This window comes from Xyrauchen texanus, chromosome 31 (genome assembly GCF_025860055.1).
Source record: "Xyrauchen texanus isolate HMW12.3.18 chromosome 31, RBS_HiC_50CHRs, whole genome shotgun sequence".
NCBI lineage: Eukaryota > Metazoa > Chordata > Actinopteri > Cypriniformes > Catostomidae > Xyrauchen > Xyrauchen texanus.
This window is the reverse complement of record NC_068306.1, coordinates 28,261,446-28,279,792: the sequence shown is the minus strand read 5'-3', so window position 1 is coordinate 28,279,792 and position 18,347 is coordinate 28,261,446. Positions and strand designations below refer to the sequence as shown.

At 39.2% G+C, this 18,347-nt stretch overlaps 1 protein-coding gene across 3 annotated transcripts; it reads left to right on the top strand.

Moving 5' to 3' along the window:
* The first annotated feature begins 5,036 nt into the window (after positions 1–5,036).
* On the top strand, positions 5,037–18,030 carry LOC127624616 (fibroblast growth factor receptor 4-like). 3 transcript variants are annotated; one of them, XR_007968200.1, is made up of 21 exons: positions 5,037–5,692; positions 6,641–6,833; positions 9,259–9,440; positions 9,528–9,666; positions 10,326–10,589; positions 10,696–10,785; positions 11,008–11,174; positions 11,627–11,750; positions 12,536–12,726; positions 12,855–12,993; positions 13,083–13,276; positions 13,385–13,530; positions 13,602–13,723; positions 13,816–13,926; positions 14,020–14,210; positions 15,112–15,234; positions 15,492–15,562; positions 15,807–15,944; positions 16,044–16,149; positions 16,243–16,476; positions 16,577–18,030. XR_007968200.1 is itself a non-coding variant. In XM_052099409.1 (20 exons), exons 2-20 carry the CDS (start codon positions 6,740–6,742, stop codon positions 16,417–16,419), a joined length of 2,766 nt encoding a protein of 921 aa, XP_051955369.1. In that variant the 5' UTR covers positions 5,037–5,692; positions 6,641–6,739; the 3' UTR covers positions 16,420–18,030. The 3 variants fall into 3 exon arrangements, 2 of the variants coding, with proteins under 2 accessions (XP_051955369.1, XP_051955368.1); XM_052099409.1 differs by having other exon boundaries at positions 10,329–10,589; positions 16,243–18,030; XM_052099408.1 differs by having other exon boundaries at positions 16,243–18,030.
* The last annotated feature ends 317 nt before the right edge of the window (positions 18,031–18,347 follow it).

Sequence of the window (18,347 nt, the reverse complement as noted above, 5' to 3'; positions counted from 1 at the left end):
CTGAGGCACAAGGAGTCATCCTGCATATCACTAATGCAATCAGATAAGGAGGTGGGGAGGACAAGGAGAATGTTGCTGTTGATTTGTTGCCAGCAAGCACACTTTTGATGCGGAAATGTAGAGCTGAGATGCAGTGAATGGTTTGTTGCCATTGACTTTGCAATACAATAGGGAATTAAGTTGATTCCTATTTAAGTACAAGAAAATAGATGTTAATATATATGGTAGGTAGATGGATTACAGGCAATCTGGAGATAGATTCTGGGAGATTTTTGCACAGCTTTTCAAAGTATACTCTTTTGAATGCGAGCCCATATGGATATGTTTGAGACATGAGCTCTGCGAATTCTTTGTGATATTCTTTTTGTATAGTCAACGAAAGGCACATATGCACATGACGAAAATACATGTGGACAATCTGCATGTCTAGAGTACCTGTGCACTTAGCTGATGAATTTGCACCATGCCCTCTGTGCACAAGATGTAGTGGCATGCTGAAAACCAGAGTATACTTTGTTCATAATGGCTAGGATATACGTAGTTTTTTCACACGCCATTATGTCTCTCCATGGTCGACTGCTCTAACCTTTCAAACTGTACTCCTTGGACCATGAATACTTATGAATGTATTTAACGCATATGCACAATATCTGCTTTGTGATACTCTTTAGTACAGACAGCTCCAGGCGCCTGTGCAACCGAGCACATCCGAGCATACTATGCTACTGAAATTTGCGTTAAATTCACTATGCACGAGACGTAGCAGCATGTGAAAACCAAAGTAAACGTTGGCCTTAAATGCTAGGGTATACTTAGGTTTTGCCCATGCCCTTATGTCTCAAGCACATTCGAGCGCTCTAGCCTGTGATACTCTTTGGTACTGTCGACTGCTGGCGCATGTGCAGACAACACGAATTACGCACAACCAAAATATACTGTACTTTGGCTTAAAGGCAAGGGTATATATTGTTTTTTGTGTGTGCTGTGTCATGCATTGTCAAGCACTCTAGCCTTTCAAAGTATAATTTTTTGACCGTAAACCCATACAAATGCCTTTGACGCAAATGCATACATCTGCTTTGTGATACTCTTTAGTACAGTCAGCTCCTACTTTGGCCTTAAAATGGTAACAGTAAGTCTACTTCTTGCACAGACTATTGTGATTTATGCACATCATTGCCCAACCCCAGTAACAGTTGAACTTTGGACCCACCTGCATCCCATTTGCCCAAACAATTAGGCAGAACAATGTAGTATGAACATCAACACTAGGCGCAATAACATTCTATCAACATACGTGAAACTCGAAAAATTAGAATATCGTGCAAAAGTTCATTAATTTCAGTAATTCAACTTAAAAGGTGAAACTAATATATTATATAGACTCATTACAAGCAAAGTAAGATATTTCAAGCCTTTATTTGATTTATTTTTATGATTATGGCTTACAGCTTATGAAAACCCCAAATTCAGAATCTCAGAAAATTAGAATATTACATGAAATCAATAAAAAAAAAGGATTTTAAATACAGAAATGTCGGCCCTCTGAAAAGTATAATCATGCATATGTACTCAGTACTTGGTTTGGGCCCCTTTTGCATTAATTACTGCCTCAATGCGGCGTGGCATGGATGCTATCAGCCTGTGGCACTGCTGAGGTGTTATGGAAGACCAAGATGCTTCAATAGCGGCCTTCAGCTCTTCTGCATTGTTTGGTCTCATGTCTCTCATCTTTCTCTTGGCAATGCCCCATAGATTCTCTATGGGGTTCGGGTCAGGCGAGTTTGCTGGCCAATCAAGCACAGTAATACCATGGTCATTGAACCAGGTTTTGGTACTTTTGGCAGTGTGGGCAGGTGCCAAGTCCTGCTGGAAAATGAAGTCAGCATCTCCATAAAGCTTGTCTGCTGAAGGAAGCATGAAGTGCTCTAAAATGTCCCGGTAGATGGCTGCGTTGACTCTGGACTTAATAAAGCACAGTGGACCGACACCAGCCGATGACATGGCTCCCCAAACCAACACAGACTGTGGAAACTTCACACTGGACTTCAAGCATCTTGGATTGTGTGCCTCTCCATTCTTCCTCCAGACTCTGGGACCTTGGTTTCCAAATGAGATGCAAAATTTGCTCTCATCAGAAAAGAGGACTTTGGACCACTGAGCAACAGACCAGTTCTTTTTTCTTTAGCCCAGGTAAGACGTTTGACATTTGAAGCCCATGTCCAGGACCCGTCTGTGTGTGGTGGCTCTTGATGCAGTAACTCCAGCCTCAGTCCACTCCTTGTGAAGCTCCCCACACATTTGAATGGCCTTTTCCTGACAATCCTCTCCAGGCTACGGTCATCCCTGCTGCTTGTGCACCTTTTTCTTCCACACTTTTCCCTTCCACTTAACTTTCTATTAATGTGCTTTGATACAGCACTTTGAGAACATCCAACTTCTTTTGCAATTACCTTTTGAGGCTTTCCCTCCTTGTGGAGGGTGTCAATGATGGTTTTCTGCACAACTGTCAGGTCAGCAGTCTTCCCCATGATTGTGAATTCAACTGAACCAGACTGAGAGACCATTTAAAGGCTCAGGAACCCTTTGCAGGTGTTTAGCTGATTAGAGTGTGACACTTTGAGCCTACAATACTGAACCTTTTCACAATATTCTAATTTTCTGAGATTCTGAATTTGGGGTTTTCATAAGCTGTAAGCCATAATCATAAAAATTATATCAAATAAAGGCTTGAAATATCTTACTTTGCTTGTAATGAGTCTATATAATATATTAGTTTCACCTTTTAAGTTGAATTACTGAAATTAATGAACTTTTGCACGATATTCTAATTTTTCGAGTTTCACCTGTACACGTGACTTGCTAGCTGCACCCGAGATGGAAGTGAAAGGAGGGAAACTCAATATTAAGCTGTAAAGATGCTGTGTTTTCAAGCAGTGGATTCCTCACATAGTTGAGGGTGATGTCAAATTATTAATGGCTTAGGTCTTTGGTGTTCTTCCCTGCGTGCTTCCCTCTTGGCTGCAAGTTTGCAGTGATCTATCAAGTGGGTTAAGACATGTGATAGCTCTAAATACATTAAAAGTTCTTTTTTTATTATTCATTATTATATTTCTGTGTACAAAACACTAGTATATATATATATATATATATATATATATATATATATATATATATATATATAGACTGTATGCAGTGGCTTAACTACAGGCAGTGCAGGGTGTATAGCCACACTGGGGTCCGGGGAGATGGAGGCCCAAAAGCAGAGGCGCGAAACGGGACCGCGATATGCCAAAGTGGGAATAGCATTCTGAGATGCTATTTTTCTCACCACAATTGTACAGAGGGGTTCTCTGAGTTACTGTCGAATTTCAGTTCGAACCAGTCTGGCCATTCTCTGTTGACCTCTCTCACTCTCATCAACAAAGCGGTTGTATCTGCATAACTGCAGGTTGGTGCTGTTTTGGAGGCACGAGGGTGACCTACAGTACACAATATTAGGCAGGTGGTTTTAATGTTGTGGCTGATCGGTGTATGTATATATATATAGTGCTTACATATACTGTACTACAGTTTTGTACTCAAAAATATAAAAAAGGAAAGGAAGAACTTGTAGCATACTGTATGTGTGTACTAGTGAATAATTAACATAGTGAAATAATTTGTGAACCTGATTAGCCTAGTCAAGCAAAGCTTTGGGGAGAGAGTTCTTTTGAGGAGACGGTTAGAAGTGGATCTGCAGTGCAACAGAGGAGCTCCAGATAATAGGCTTTAATGGGGCATTCACATTCAGCAGGCTATAACAAAGACCAGGCAGTAGGATTTGGGAGAGGGCCCGATTGTTGCCCCAGTGGCCTTGGAGACATAACTGAGGACGATGGTGGGGGAAAACATGGCTTTGTTGAGCGGAATGTCAGCAGTATTTGAGGAGGCCAGAGGACCAGGTTAGACAGAGTGATAGATAAACAGCAGGATGGACAGTGAGAAGGAATGAGAGACAAAGAACACTGAGGGGACTGTGAGGTTTTTATTATGCAGGATCTCTCTTTTATCCCTCCAAAGCACCTGAAAGTTGCAGAAAAGCAGCCACGTAGCCCACCGTGCCACATTGCACTTGTTCTTGGCCAGCATGTGTCTGGCAGTGTTTCTACAAAATAAAATGACTGGTTCAGTCTTTAAATGGTTTCTACAGCATGTTAAAATATATTTACATTAGCTTATTATAGTGCTTGTTATTTATTTCTATTTATTTATTTATTTGTTAATAATGACAATAACACCTTTTGGAAAGTTAAAAAAAACAGATAATCATATAGCTTCCTATTTGTACAGTTGTTTTACTGTAAGTGATATAAGTTATATTTTTGTCATGAAGTTATATAATTATATAAAATAAATCATTTTAAACAAAGTCTTCCCCCCAGAATTGTAAGCACTAGCCCCATTCTCTCCCCCTCAGACTTCAATTCATTACAACACCTGCATTGTCCCGGCAACTTGTCCATCCATTTTTTTTGTCTCCACCACAGGTGCAACACATATTATGTGCTATATATATATATATATATATATATATATATATATATATATATATATATATATATATATATATATATACATTGGTCTGTACATAAATTATGTGTTGCCAGGGCCGTAGCTAGTGGGGTGAAAGGTGGTAATGATTCTAGGGGCCCACGGGTCAAATTCTAAAATGTATTTTTTTCTGCGTATTTAAAATGCAATAAATCTTTAGTGTTGAGTAATTTAGGAGTTATTTAGTCGCTCCATTTACCAGTGGGATTTATTAGTTAAAATAGAGCATATATAACAAAATAATGTAAAATGTATATCTAATAATGTAAAATATCTTTCTGTCTATCTATCATTGCAAGGGTCTGCCTTTGGGGATTTGTTTTTGTGGGTGGGGGTTTCAACAGCCCCCTTACCCCCCTCTGTCTCCCTGGGTTTAGTCCATTGTTGTGAACCTTCCCCTCAGAGTGGTGTTGTCTCCCACTGCCAGTGAGACGCTTGCGATTCTCCAGAGTGTGTAAGCAGAGAGTTGCCAAATAGAAACTCTTCGGCTCTTCAGTTTTAAACTAATCTAAGGTGCGCTAAGGAGCAATTCATTCACAAGGAGCTCACGAGAGCGAGAAGAATTTGGCGCAGAGCGTTAAGAGGTCTCATGTGCTCCGCTGTCACTGTGCTCTAATCACATTGTTGATGTGAAATAACACTGAGGACGCTACAATGTGTTTGCGACTCATATCGGATGGTTTCCTTTGTACAGTTTAAGGCTGGCTTTTTATTTCTTCTTACAGTTTAAGAAGAATAAGAGACACGGTCAGTTCTAAATCCCCCGTGTTTTTAATTTCTGTGGATATATTGCGGTTTTTGCAGCGCGAGACACCGAGAACCTCATCAAAGTGAAGCAGAATTGGACTTTGAATCCGAAAAAGAAGACTGCCCATACCCGTGTGCTATTTTAGTCCACAAATGATATTGTTTTTGGTTTGGATGGATTTACAATAGTAACTCGGACATTCCAAAAGTTGCTCATTGGATTTCCAAGGATAAATCATTCTGAGAGAGTGAGCAAAAAGGGACACACGAGTGTCTCGAGGGCAACCCAATAGAACTGAGTACTGCTGGAGCTTTACAATACCGACCGATTGCAAACGACACAAGAAAATAGGTAGAATATTTTTTTAATTTTATTTAAAATGTAGGCCTAATGTAATGTTTACAAGTCCTACACATTTTGTAGGCTTACATTTTGAGGCTATATTTTAAATCAAACATATTATACCATGTCTTGTTTACTTAAATTCTGTTCTGGTACTAGGGCCTACATTTAGTACAAAAGAACATTCAATTGCACTGAATCGTTCTTATTGTCTGGGTTAAAATCCATCTTTCCTCAGAGGTTTCCGTTTATTCTTTATATAGGCCTATTCCTCCAGCGGTTTTTCATCTTTTTGGCTTGGTTTTGGGTTACTCGCGTTCTGAATGAGTTTAATTAAGGCAACTAAGTGGTTTCACACTTGTAAATGGATTTATTTAACTTAACCAAACTCTCACTCTGGTGCGAAATTCTCGTATGTTTTTACTACACATGTGGCTCCTCATACCTAGAGAGCTTGACGTTTGCTCTTAGTTACTTTTCATGCTGAGCAAAATAATAGTTTTTTGTAATACAGCTGTAACGAGTAAGCAAATGAGGGGGAAACTTTATTTATTTATTTATTTTGTACGGGAATTGCGTACAAATACATATTTAAATCTTTAAATTGGGTCTCTAAATACTTCCAAATAATAATATATCGGCTCGGTTCGCCTTATTTGGGCATTCAGTTATTCCTCAGACTTTGGTTTCCGGAGTGTTTTTACAGAAATGACACATTAAAAGCACGTTGTACAGGTTCCATTATTAAACAACTGTACTTAACTGCTGCGCATTCGTACCTAAGAGTTATTCATGTCGAGGAGGGAGGTGAACAATGTCCTACAATGATGTAGGTGTACAATAGGGCTTTCATTTTCAAATGTGGTTTTGTGGGGAATGGGTTGGGATGTGCAATGCATTTGTGTCATTTTATGTTTTTGACGTGTGTGAATTGTAAATCAGCTGTTTTCCTCTAAGGTTTGGACCTATACTGAGGTTGCTAATGCCTGAAGTCAGCATTTGAATCTGACCAGCTGTCTTCCACACGCACGCACGCACACACATTGCCTCAGCAAGATGTTGAGGTTCATCTTTAAGGTTTTCATTACCATCTGCTTCACGAAATTGGTGTTTGCAAGAAGCCTAACCTCAGGGGAAGTACAGGCAAAAGGTAAGGATTTAAGAAGGCTTTAACAATTTTATTTTAACTTACTGACAATTTTTTTTTTTTTATCAAATCCAAATTTGCAACTTTTAATATTTATTTATTAGACAAATAATTTTTACTTAAAACTTTTAGTAGTTCACCACAAATGCAAATTCTCTCATTTTACCCACTCTTATGCTGTCCCAGATGTGTATGTCTGTCACAATTTAATATTTTTAGAAAAATATCTATGCCCTTTAGGTCCATACCATTCAAAGTTTTTGAAGTTCCAAAAAGCACATAAAGGCAGCATAAATGTAATCCATATTACTCCAGTGGTTAAATTCATTTCTTCTGATGTGATGAAATAATTTTTTATATGAGACCAGACCAAAAATGTAACACATATTTGAACATAAATCTTGACATCTGCAGCTAATCGGGATTTCAAGGTCGATTATACTTCCTAGTGCCATCTTGCACTCTGCGTATGTTTCAAGCACTAGGAAGTCTAATTGAGCTTGAAATCATGATGGTGCCTTGAGACAATGGTTTATAGTGAAAAAGTAGTTACATTTTTGTCTATTCTTTTTTAAGAAGAAATGGATTAAACCACTGGAGTGTAATGGATTACTTTTATGCTGCCTTTATGTGCTTTGTGGAGATTCAAAAGATTTGGTCACCATTCACTTACGTTGTATAGACCTACAGAACTGAGATTTTATTCTATAAATCTTCATTTGTGTTCTGCTGAAAAATGAAAGTCATACACATCTGAGATGGCATGACTTAATGATGAGATAATTTTCATTTTTGGGTGAACTAATCATTTAATTTTTTTATAATTGAAGCTGATATAAGATTGTTCAATATTCCAGAAAGTGAGCCAAAGTCTTCAGTTAATGTTTTTAGTAAAAGTAATTAACTATATGGATTGCTATATTTGTTTTGCATTCATAATGAATGTGTTCTAAAGCAAGCATCATTAATAAGTGAATTGAAGCTGATCATGAAGAACTTAAGTCCAGGGGAGGATGTAATCGTTTAGAGAGTAAAAGAATCCCAGTATTTTCTTGAGCTGTAAACAGTGCTACCTGATCCTGCCAAAGCCCTGAAGCTCGGAAGTGTAAATCTGTCTGGCCCAATGCCAGTATTATGGGATCGTGGGATGCTGGGGGGGTGGGGGTGGATAGAGGTGTCTCCTATTGATATTATACAAATGCAGGTTTGTCTAGATTTTGTACCTGCCAGCAGGGTGTCTGATTGTCTTCAAGTGCTATTAAGACTTTCACAGACTTTACTCCCATAGCTTTTTTGAGAAATGCCCTCATAAATATAAAACAGAGAATCTTTACTGTTTTAGCAACAAGCTTTATGTGGCACTTCATATTGGGCTGTGTTTATGATCATCACAGTCGGTATGCTTCGCTGAAGCACAGCGTATACAGTTTTGAGTTATTGAGATTGAAGGGAACACATGCAGGTCCTGGTAAGGAGTGGGGCAAATGTTCTTTAAAAGCATCTTTATCTGAACCCTTGTGAGCTACATTCAGCAGGAAGGCGATAAAGATTGAAAAACCCTGTTGCGCAGCTCAACAATGTCCTACTAAGTTCCTGCCAGGGGAAAATTAAAGTAATTTGACAACTGTAAGACTTTAATAGCCAGTGCCACCCAGAAAAGCATTGGTAGTGAGAAGTGTAGGGCAAAAAGAACAAAAGCAGGTATAAATGGACTTGCTTGAATGTAATTGTTTCTATTAAATGCAAATCAGAGGATTTTGTTGTAATAATTTAGATTTGACATCTCATTTCAACTCAGAAAACATGAACATGGGTGAACTGCAGGGCTAGCAAAACTAAAAAAATAATATGTGTCCCTACCAAATATGTACAAGCTGCAAAATGCAAAGTTTCAGTATTGTTATAGTTTTGTATTTCATCGACAGTTTGCCAGTTCAGCCATTTAGCCTATATATGTGTTTGTGTTTTGTTTAGCTTGTCCTTTATTTTCCTGCTGACCATTCACACCCTCTCTAGGGTCAGATAGCGGCCAGGCCCTAGTTTTATTCAGTGAACTTCATTAGTGTATTGGTGGAAGAATGTTATGCTTCAGTGCTGGAGGTGACATTGCTAGGTTAGGGGGCGTTCTTCACTCAAATGCATATCACATTCACCTCTCAGCCACAAGGAACACTGCTGTGAAGTCAAAGTAAGGTCATTCTCAACTGAGAATTGTGTTTCTATCCTCTCTTTTGTTTGTGGCTCTGTTTGCCTGATTTGCTCCAAAACAGCAGTGATTTCTGTGAGAAAGGCTGTAGTTTGCAATTAGGGCAAAGTTATGTTAATTAGATATGGGATTTATGTTCCTGCCTAACTATTGCAAGTGTAATCAGCTTATCAAAAACAAGTGTGATAGACTGTAAAAGACTTCCTTTCTCTGTTTGGCCAGATATCCTAGTTTCTCGTCCCACTCTCTTGTCTGGCTTTCCTGAGAACACCACTGTGTTGGTTGGAGGACATGTGAAGCTGGTTTGCAAACTCCACCAGCCAGCCTCGACATGTCTCCAGTGGTTCAAGAGGGACAGCAATCGCTTGGGGCCTGATGGATCACCACTTCTTACAGTGCTTACGGTGAGAAAGTGATTTAAAGATCCTCCGTTTTGCATATTTCTGTCTTCTGGAGAGAGGGAGTAATGTTTGATTTGTTTTTCTCCGTAGCCTCTCCTAGAGAACATCTCCAATGTCAACATTCTTCCTCTAGTGAATGCTTCCTTGGAAGATGCAGGAGAATACATATGTAAAGCAGAAAACTCAGTAGGCCAGTCTGCTCGCTCCGCCTGGGTTGATGTCCTATCAGGTAGGCTATACTATCGGATGTTTTCCCACTACTGGTAAGCCAATGTGATCTCATGAGTATTTGTAGGTATTTGTATGTAAAGTGTGGTTCTATCACACTTAACATTTTGTAAGTTAACACGGAAACATAAAACAAATCTGAAGTTTTGGAACAAATTCGATAGCATACACAACAGTCATACTGGTCTTTAACTCTACTCTTCAGTCAGCCAAGACAGGACTGCTCTTTCATCATTCTCTGGCAGGTTAATTAGCTTGGTTGGATTTTTTCTTTAGTTTCAGTTTGAGGCCAGACTTTAGGTCCCATTCTTTGCCGCTGGCTAAAGAGGGAGGGCATTGCATTGCCATGACAACTTTTTGTGTGTTTGGGAGGATAATACTCACCGCTGGATCTAGAAGGTCATTGCTGTAGGCTGAAAAAAGTGTTAACCTTAATATGTGCTTCATGTGGAAACATCTAAATGAACTGGTTTTATTCAAGTAAAAAACACTATTTAACATCAACAAATCAAAATTAATACATACACCAACAAAACAAATTGTAAGTGTTAAATGAGTTAGAAATAAATCTTTAATGTAAAAATTGACAGTGTAGTTGTAGGTTTAATTTGAACTCAATATCAGAGTCATTAATAATATTGCTTTTATGATTTGTCCCAGAAGTTTCTGAGGAGCCAGTTGAAGAAACATCAGAGCATCTACTTCTAGAGCTTGGAGATGTGCTAAAACTGCGTTGTGACACAAATCGTCCTGGAGCTATCCAGTGGTTCAAGGGTGGCACACGGGTCCAACACAGCGCTCGTATCCAGATAAGGGCCGCTGTTATGGAAATTGCTGATGTGACCTATGAAGACTCAGGAGTGTATGTGTGTATGCTTCGCGGCACCAAAGAGTCTCTGCGCAACTTCACTATAACAGTGGCAGGTAGGTGCTGAATCATGGTGAAAATGAAGAAGATTCTTAGTCTTCATGAATAATGCTTCTTTTGAATATACATGCAATAACTTGAAAGCATAATGCTCCTTTGCAGATGCTGTCGGATCAGGAGATGATGAGGAGGACAATGGTCTTGATGATTCTGAACCAGACACAGAAAATGACCAGGTCTATTTTTCCAGAGGTTAGTGTTCGTTGTAACTACAAAGTTTATTTAGTGTTTCAACTACTAACTTGTGATTCTGAACCAGAGACAGAAAATTATCAGATCTATTTGTCCAGAGGTTAGTGTTCGTTGTAACTACAAAGTTTATGTGGTGTTTCAACTACTAACTTGTGTTTCAGCCTAGTGTAATAACTTGCACTAAACATACCATTGGTTTCAATTCTTATTTGATCTTTTTAGCACCTTACTGGACTCATACTCAACGAATGGAAAAGAAGCTATATGCTGTCCCAGCTGGAAACACTGTCAAATTCTGTTGCCCTGCCACAGGGAATCCACTTCCCACCATTCGCTGGCTAAAGAATGGCAGGGAATTTCGGGGAGAGCACAGGATCGGAGGCATTAAGGTAAAAGATTTTTATGCAAGTTAAAATTAACCCTAATAAGTGCAAGAACATAAAGATACCTCAGAAAACTAATTATTTGCTATTTTTCAACACATTTTGGGCCCATTTTCCATGTTTTCTTCAAAATATTATTTTGAATTCTTAATTTTACACTATAGTATAACTCTAACTATAGTATAACTCATGAAAATAATATTGAAAATATAGTAGCATTTGCCTTGAGGCCTTTTCAAAAAATGCTGCCATGTTACTTTTAAAGTTTTTTTATACAGTCACATAACCTTAGTATTTACAGCATACAAAATTCCACCAGAATACAAAAAACTTTTATTATTAAAACGTTTCTGCAGGTCATTGTAGACCTTTGATTACTTAGCAGTAACTTGAACTTGAAATTCTGAAAAGAAGAGTTCACCCCTTATAATGACACTATGCCATTTTTTGTTTTGTAGCTGCGACATCAGCACTGGAGCCTGGTCATGGAGAGTGTGGTTCCATCAGATCGTGGGAACTACAGTTGTTTGGTGGAAAACAAATACGGGTCTATCGCTCACGCCTACCTCTTGGATGTGTTGGGTAAGAGGGCTCTAGTCAGTTGCCTAGCTCCACGAGGAGCCAATGCAAGCCTGCCATGCTTAGCACATGTCAGAGGCAATAAGCATCAAATCAGTGAGATCCTGTACGAGCTGCTCAGTGGCGTCACATAGTGAGACAGGCACCAAGTGCATCTCAGAGAGAGCCACGGGGCACAAGGTTGCACCACAGGCACCAGGGTTCACTTCAGGCTCTGGATGTCTACACAGATATCAGAAGATCCACTCTGGAAGAGGGCAATAAATATAATCTCAGCAGGGGAGGGCAGGGTGGGGGCTGGCATTGGTCTGTATGGTACGTGCCTGGAAGTTCTGTGGGTTGTGGTGTCCAGACCAATTTTCTACCTGACCTGTGACAGACCTGTTTGTTAAGAGTCCGGCATGGGGTCAACTGCTGTGTCCCAGCAGACAGGGGGGAAATGGGCGCAAGGGGGAATAAAGGGCCCGTCGACTTCAAAGCATCAAAACACATGGGCCTGACTCAAAAAACCCTTAATTGAACCAATTAGTGAGCGTTGGTCAGCTTTAGAAAGTGCCGCTTGTCTATGCCTGTGCTATTGACCACCTTATCAAAGTTCTCCAAAAAATTGCAATTTTGCCATCATTTACTCATGCTCATATATTCCAAACTCATATGACTTTCTTTCTTTTGTGGAACACAATTGGAGATGTTAGGCAGAATGACAGCCTTGTGGATCTGATAATACATGCATTTATGACCAAGCAGATATGGTTGAAGCATTGAACTTTCTTATGTCTTCTTTTCAGAACGTTCTCCACACAGGCCCATTCTGCAAGCTGGTCTACCCAAAAACGCTACAGCCGTTGTGGGTGGCGATGCCCAGTTCCTATGTAAGGTCTACAGTGATGCCCAGCCTCACATTCAGTGGTTGAAGCATATTGAAATGAATAGCAGTCGTTATGGGCCTGATGGAATTCCCTATGTCAAGATTGTGAAGGTACTTATAGAAAGTCATTTTTACCATTTGCTATACTGCCTTAGTTAGTGAAGTAATTTATGATAATCAAATTAACTTGTGAGATGTATGAGCTTTACAATGTTGATTGTTTTTTTTTAATTTTTCAGACAGGAAGCTTGAACATGTCGGAAGTTGAAGTCTTATATCTTACCAATATCACATTGGAGGATGCTGGAGAATATACTTGTTTGGCAGGAAACTCCATTGGTTTCTCCCATCAATCTGCTTGGCTTACTGTCCTATCAGGTTGGTTTTGATAGAAACAAATCATAAACATTTCTTTCAAGACTTTGGTGTATGCAGAGGATTTATTTGAAATCTTGTCAATTCTACAGAGGAAGACATGGCCAAGGAGGTTGACCTTATTGAGGCCAAGTACACTGACATCATCATCTATGCATCTGGCTTCCTGGCACTGGTTATGGCCATTGTTATTGTGGTCCTCTGCCGCATGCAAGTTCATCACAGTCGGGAGCCCTTCAACACACTCCCTGTGCAGAAACTCTCAAAATTTCCTCTACGCCGTCAGGTAAGATGACACATTGAACAAATCGAAGGATATTTTTAAAAACCAGTAGACATGATATTTAGCAAAGCATTCTGGATTCTAATTCTGCATGTTTTGGACCTATCGCAGTATTCATTGGAGTCCAATTCTTCTGGAAAGTCAAGTGCCTCGCTGATGAGGGTGGCTCGTCTTTCCTCAAGTTGTTCCCCAATACTGGCTGGAGTTATGGAGTTTGAACTGCCTTATGACCCTGATTGGGAGTTCCCAAGAGAGAAGTAAGTAGTACATGTTGCAATCCTCTAATATGATGCTGAACTGATTAATTATTTGGATTCTCTCTTGCCAGTTTGACATTAGGGAAACCACTTGGTGAGGGATGCTTCGGTCAAGTGGTGAGAGCTGAGGCTTATGGGATAAATAAAGAGAATCAAGATCAATTGACAACTGTAGCTGTTAAAATGCTAAAAGGTAGGTTTGTGCATTCAGGCATCACATTAAGTGTCTAGCATCTTTAAAATTTGCACTGCTAAATGAAGAGTTTTTGGTCTTGTTTTATTCAGATGATGCAGCTGAAAAAGATCTGGCTGACCTTATCTCTGAGATGGAGCTAATGAAGGTGATGGACAAGCACAAGAATATCATAAATCTTCTTGGTGTTTGTACACAGGATGGTAAGTTGCACATTTTGGCACATCATGTTCGGACTACTATTTGGCTTATTTGGCCCTTTAAATTTAATTCAATTTTTTATAATTCTGATACAGGTCAACTCTATGTGCTGGTTGAATATGCATCTAAGGGCAGCCTACGGGAATACCTTCGGGCACGTCGGCCTCCTGGTATGGACTACACCTTTGATGTGACCAAGGTTCCTGAGGAACAGCTCACCTTCAAAGATCTGGTGTCCTGCGCCTACCAAGTGGCAAGAGGCATGGAGTACCTGGCCTCCAAAAGAGTAAGTTGCTTGGAGGGCTCAATTAGCTTAGAAACCCCCCCCATCTTATCAACACATCCCTTTGTGTGACACGTGATGCCAAGCATTCCTTAGTGAAGTGGTGGTGTGTTGTGTTTATTGCTGTGTCCATCCTGTCTCTGTGGGCTTTGTCCTTTTTAGCACTGCCATAAATCTGTTAGCAAGCAGCCACTCAGACCTGCCTGTGCACGGGATCAGATTACTTGCTTTTTGTGGCCTGCTAAGAATGCAGTTGTCTGAAACCCCTCCATTAAGGTCCACAAACCAGGGGCCATTTTTGTCTTCTTTTTCTATCTTCAAATACCATTTCTATTTAAAATGAAAACCAAACAAAAATTAATGTCATACATTTAGATCAGAAAATAGCTCTGCGTTGTTTTTCTATGATGTCTATTTAAAGCTGGGCTTGTTTAAAACTTTCGCAAAAGTTTCCTCAGACAGCAGTTCTCATATGGAAATCATAATTTTTGTCCAGGTCTCATTTGACTTGTGGGTACAAAACACTAGTCAAATTGTGAACATGTTTCTCTACTTTTTCTTGCTTTACTCACAATACACATACATACAGAGATAAAAAAAAAAAAAAAAAAATGAGATTTACTGTACATAAAAATGTATCTTTCTTCCCAAACATTGAACATACTTTAAAAATTTTAATGCAAAATTATTTTGCCCAATTACCTGCATAAAATATGTGATTGCCTGCATAATGTAAGTAATTTTTCAAAATAAAGGCTTTAATTTGAAGACAAATAATCTCATTAGAATCTTTTAAAGTTTTAATTCAAAATAATGTTTATTTATTTAAGAGTCAACGAAACAAGCCATTTTAACTACATTTAAATCTCTTTCTCTTTCTCTCTCTCTCTCTCTCTCTCATCAGTGCATTCACAGAGATTTAGCAGCTAGAAACATTCTTGTCACCGAGGACAATGTCATGAAAATTGCAGATTTTGGCCTTGCTAGAGGAGTGCATCAGATTGATTATTACAAGAAGACCACTAATGTAAGTAACAATTCTATACTGCACTTTAGAGTATATTCCTTAGATCTTTAGTTAGATCTTTAATGCTTTTAAAGACAGATGTTTAATGTGTCCGTGCTGATTGGCAGACGGCTTAATAGAAGATAATTAGGGCAACTGGGACGGGGATTGGCAAAGGAGGCAGTCATGTTTTTGTGGATCAAAATGAAGTGCTTTGGCTCTGCCTGTGTGGCAGCTAACGGTCCTGCTCAAACCCCTATTGTTGTTTCTGATTTCAGGGACGTCTGCCAGTGAAATGGATGGCACCAGAAGCCTTGTTCGACAGAGTCTACACACACCAGAGCGATGTGTAAGTCTGGCTAATCATTGCAGCTATGCCAAAGAATCAGCTGAGCAGGGATCCCTGTGGCCATTCAGATTAACCAGAATGGCTCAGGAAAGCACCAGCATCCTGATTTGTTGGTTGACGTTTTTAATGACTAAAAGAAGTCCTAATGACTAAAAATGTTCTCAACAATAGGATTGAATTAGCACGGACTAAGCTGATTATCTTTAACATTGTGCTGACATTTTTTGCTCTCTTGCTTCTGCAGTTGGTCTTTTGGAGTTCTAATGTGGGAGATTTTCACATTGGGGGGATCGCCATACCCTGGAATACCAGTCGAGGAGCTTTTTAAGCTGTTGAAGGAAGGTCATCGAATGGACAAACCTTCCAACTGCACCCATGAACTGTAAATACCAATCTTTTGTCTAAACAAACTGAGGACGCATTGTGAGTGTCCCATGTCAGTTCATATCTATTTATTGGCATGTTTAAATTGCTTTTATAGCTATATGAAGATGAGAGAATGCTGGCACGCAGTACCTACACAAAGACCAACATTCAAACAGCTTGTGGAAGAGCTTGATAGGGTGCTGGTGTCCATTTCAGATGAGGTATACATCTATTTCTGCAATGGTATGAGAACCAAGATATTCTGAGATTAAACCAAAGCTTTTGATAATTTGTTTTTATTTGTACATTTTCAGTACCTGGACTTGTCCACCCCTTTTGAACAGTACTCCCCATCTTGTGAGGACACCTCCAGCTCTTGCTCTTCTGATAATGATTCAGTGTTTACCCATGATGCTTCGTCTACAGACCCATGCCTACTTGGTTACCGTGATGTGCAGTCTCGGATGGACCTGAAGACGACAATTCGATAGTCATTTTTGGCAGAGGGCACGAGCTTGTAGACATCGGAAACACTTGCATTGAAAGCGGTACAAGGACTTCTGCCTTTGTTGCTCTGCCTCAGAAGATTAAAATAATGCTTGGCACTATGAAACTTGGTGATTAATAATTACTCTCTCATATCATCAGATTTCTACAGAAACGGGACTAGTCTTTGAGATTTTTTTATTGGAGTTTCTATCGAAGAACATGACTGCTGCTGTATGGACAAAGATACAAGAGTGACATACAGGAGCGTTTTGAACCAGATATTTTCTTTTTAAAGAGAACATTTATTTTGATAAAAAAAGCTGATAGCATTGATAATTATAAATCTTTCTCTATATAAGAGTATTCAAAAATATTATTTAAAGAACTGTCTTAAGTCTCAGGATCTTGCATGTTAAAATTGCTGTAGTGTGGCAGCAAAGTGCCTGATTTTTTATTTCCTGTGAATATGTTAAAGTATTTTATGTACATATCACTACAGAAGACAATTACATTTTATAAATTATTCTAAATGATATAAAGTGAAGATGTTACTTAGGTGAAGAAATTATGTAAATCTGTTTTGAATCTCCCTGAACAATTTTTCCTTTTTCCAAAACATTGAGTACAATAGCCATTTTTCGCTGCTCGTACCATTGTACACTGTCAAGGCTAAACCTTTGAGCACTCAACTTCCTGTTGTTCCGTTCATTTCATGCCTCGCCGCTTGGTAAGCATGGTTTGTTGTGGTCTTCTCCCAGACAATTCACCCCATTCAACCTGAGACATTGCTAGGACCAGCAACGCTTCCATTGTCAGTATACTGTACAGAAGAAAAGGATTCAAATGAATGTGAAATGCCTTGATATAGATTGATTTAAAATGGTAAATCCTCCATTGTCTGGCTGTAACCTTTTAACCATCCTGGTTTGTTTGCGAGGTCCAGGCGTAGGCCAAGGTGGACAATGGTCCCATGCCGCTATAATGTGTGTGACTATTGGCTGGGGTGATTGGGGGCCTGTCTAAGGCCTGTGTGCAAATGAGAAAGCCCCTTATTATGCTAATGGCTCCAGCTGCCCATCTTTATCCAGCACTATCTTTAAATATACAAATGCTAATGCTGGCCTTTCTAAATAAACTAAGCAATGTCCTTCAGGGAATGCAAAGCTGATACGAAGCCAAGGGCTTTTTTCAAGTTAATTTACCCAATACTTTGCATTCTCAGCCAGGGATGCTCCTACAGATCCCTTTGGGCACATTTGGGACAATTGGTGCGTATTCAGAATGAGTAAGCGGGATTTCTCCAATGGAAGCACAAGTGAAATTGTTAAATTGTTCAGAGGCATAAATAGATTTAAAATCTTTTCAGGCAGCTACACACCAATGTTGGACCGCCAAATGAGAGCCAATCTCTTGTATGCAGTGTGTGATCTCCAATGGCCCCTCTAGAACTCTAAGAGCACATTATTTGTGTACAAGGAAGAAAAGTTGTACGCCACATGACATTCCATTTGTGTATTTCCCATTGTAACAATCAAACGATGTTATTATAAATCTTCCCCTCAAGAGAATTATTTTAGAAATATCTAATTTATTTGTTTATGGTCCGTTTTATATTAAATAAAGTATCATTTAAAATATAGACTTAATGGTGTGGCTTGTTTGTAATAATATGCCAAGAAAATGTGTTATTTCCTCGTTAAATCAGATTTTTTAAGGGACATTTCCCTTAAAAAATGAAATGAATTTACTCACCCTCATTGTTGTTCACCCTCAACTGTATGGCTTTCTTTCTTCTGTGCAACACAAAAAGAGATGGTAGACATAAGTTGAGCTTTAGTCCCCATTCACTTTCATTGTATGAAAAAAATATTCAGGGAAAGTGAATGGTGACTAAACATTTCTTTATGTGTTCCACAGAGAACAGAAAGTC

Bases quoted from the DNA above. Each gene is read 5' to 3' on its own strand.
- LOC127624616 (XM_052099408.1), top strand. From the start codon at position 6,740: ATGTTGAGGTTCATCTTTAAGGTTTTCATTACCATCTGCTTCACGAAA. The intron at 9,441-9,527 runs GTGAGAAAGTGA...TTTTCTCCGTAG, and splicing joins CACTTCTTACAGTGCTTACG to CCTCTCCTAGAGAACATCTC. The intron at 13,724-13,815 runs GTAGGTTTGTGC...TGTTTTATTCAG, and splicing joins AGCTGTTAAAATGCTAAAAG to ATGATGCAGCTGAAAAAGAT.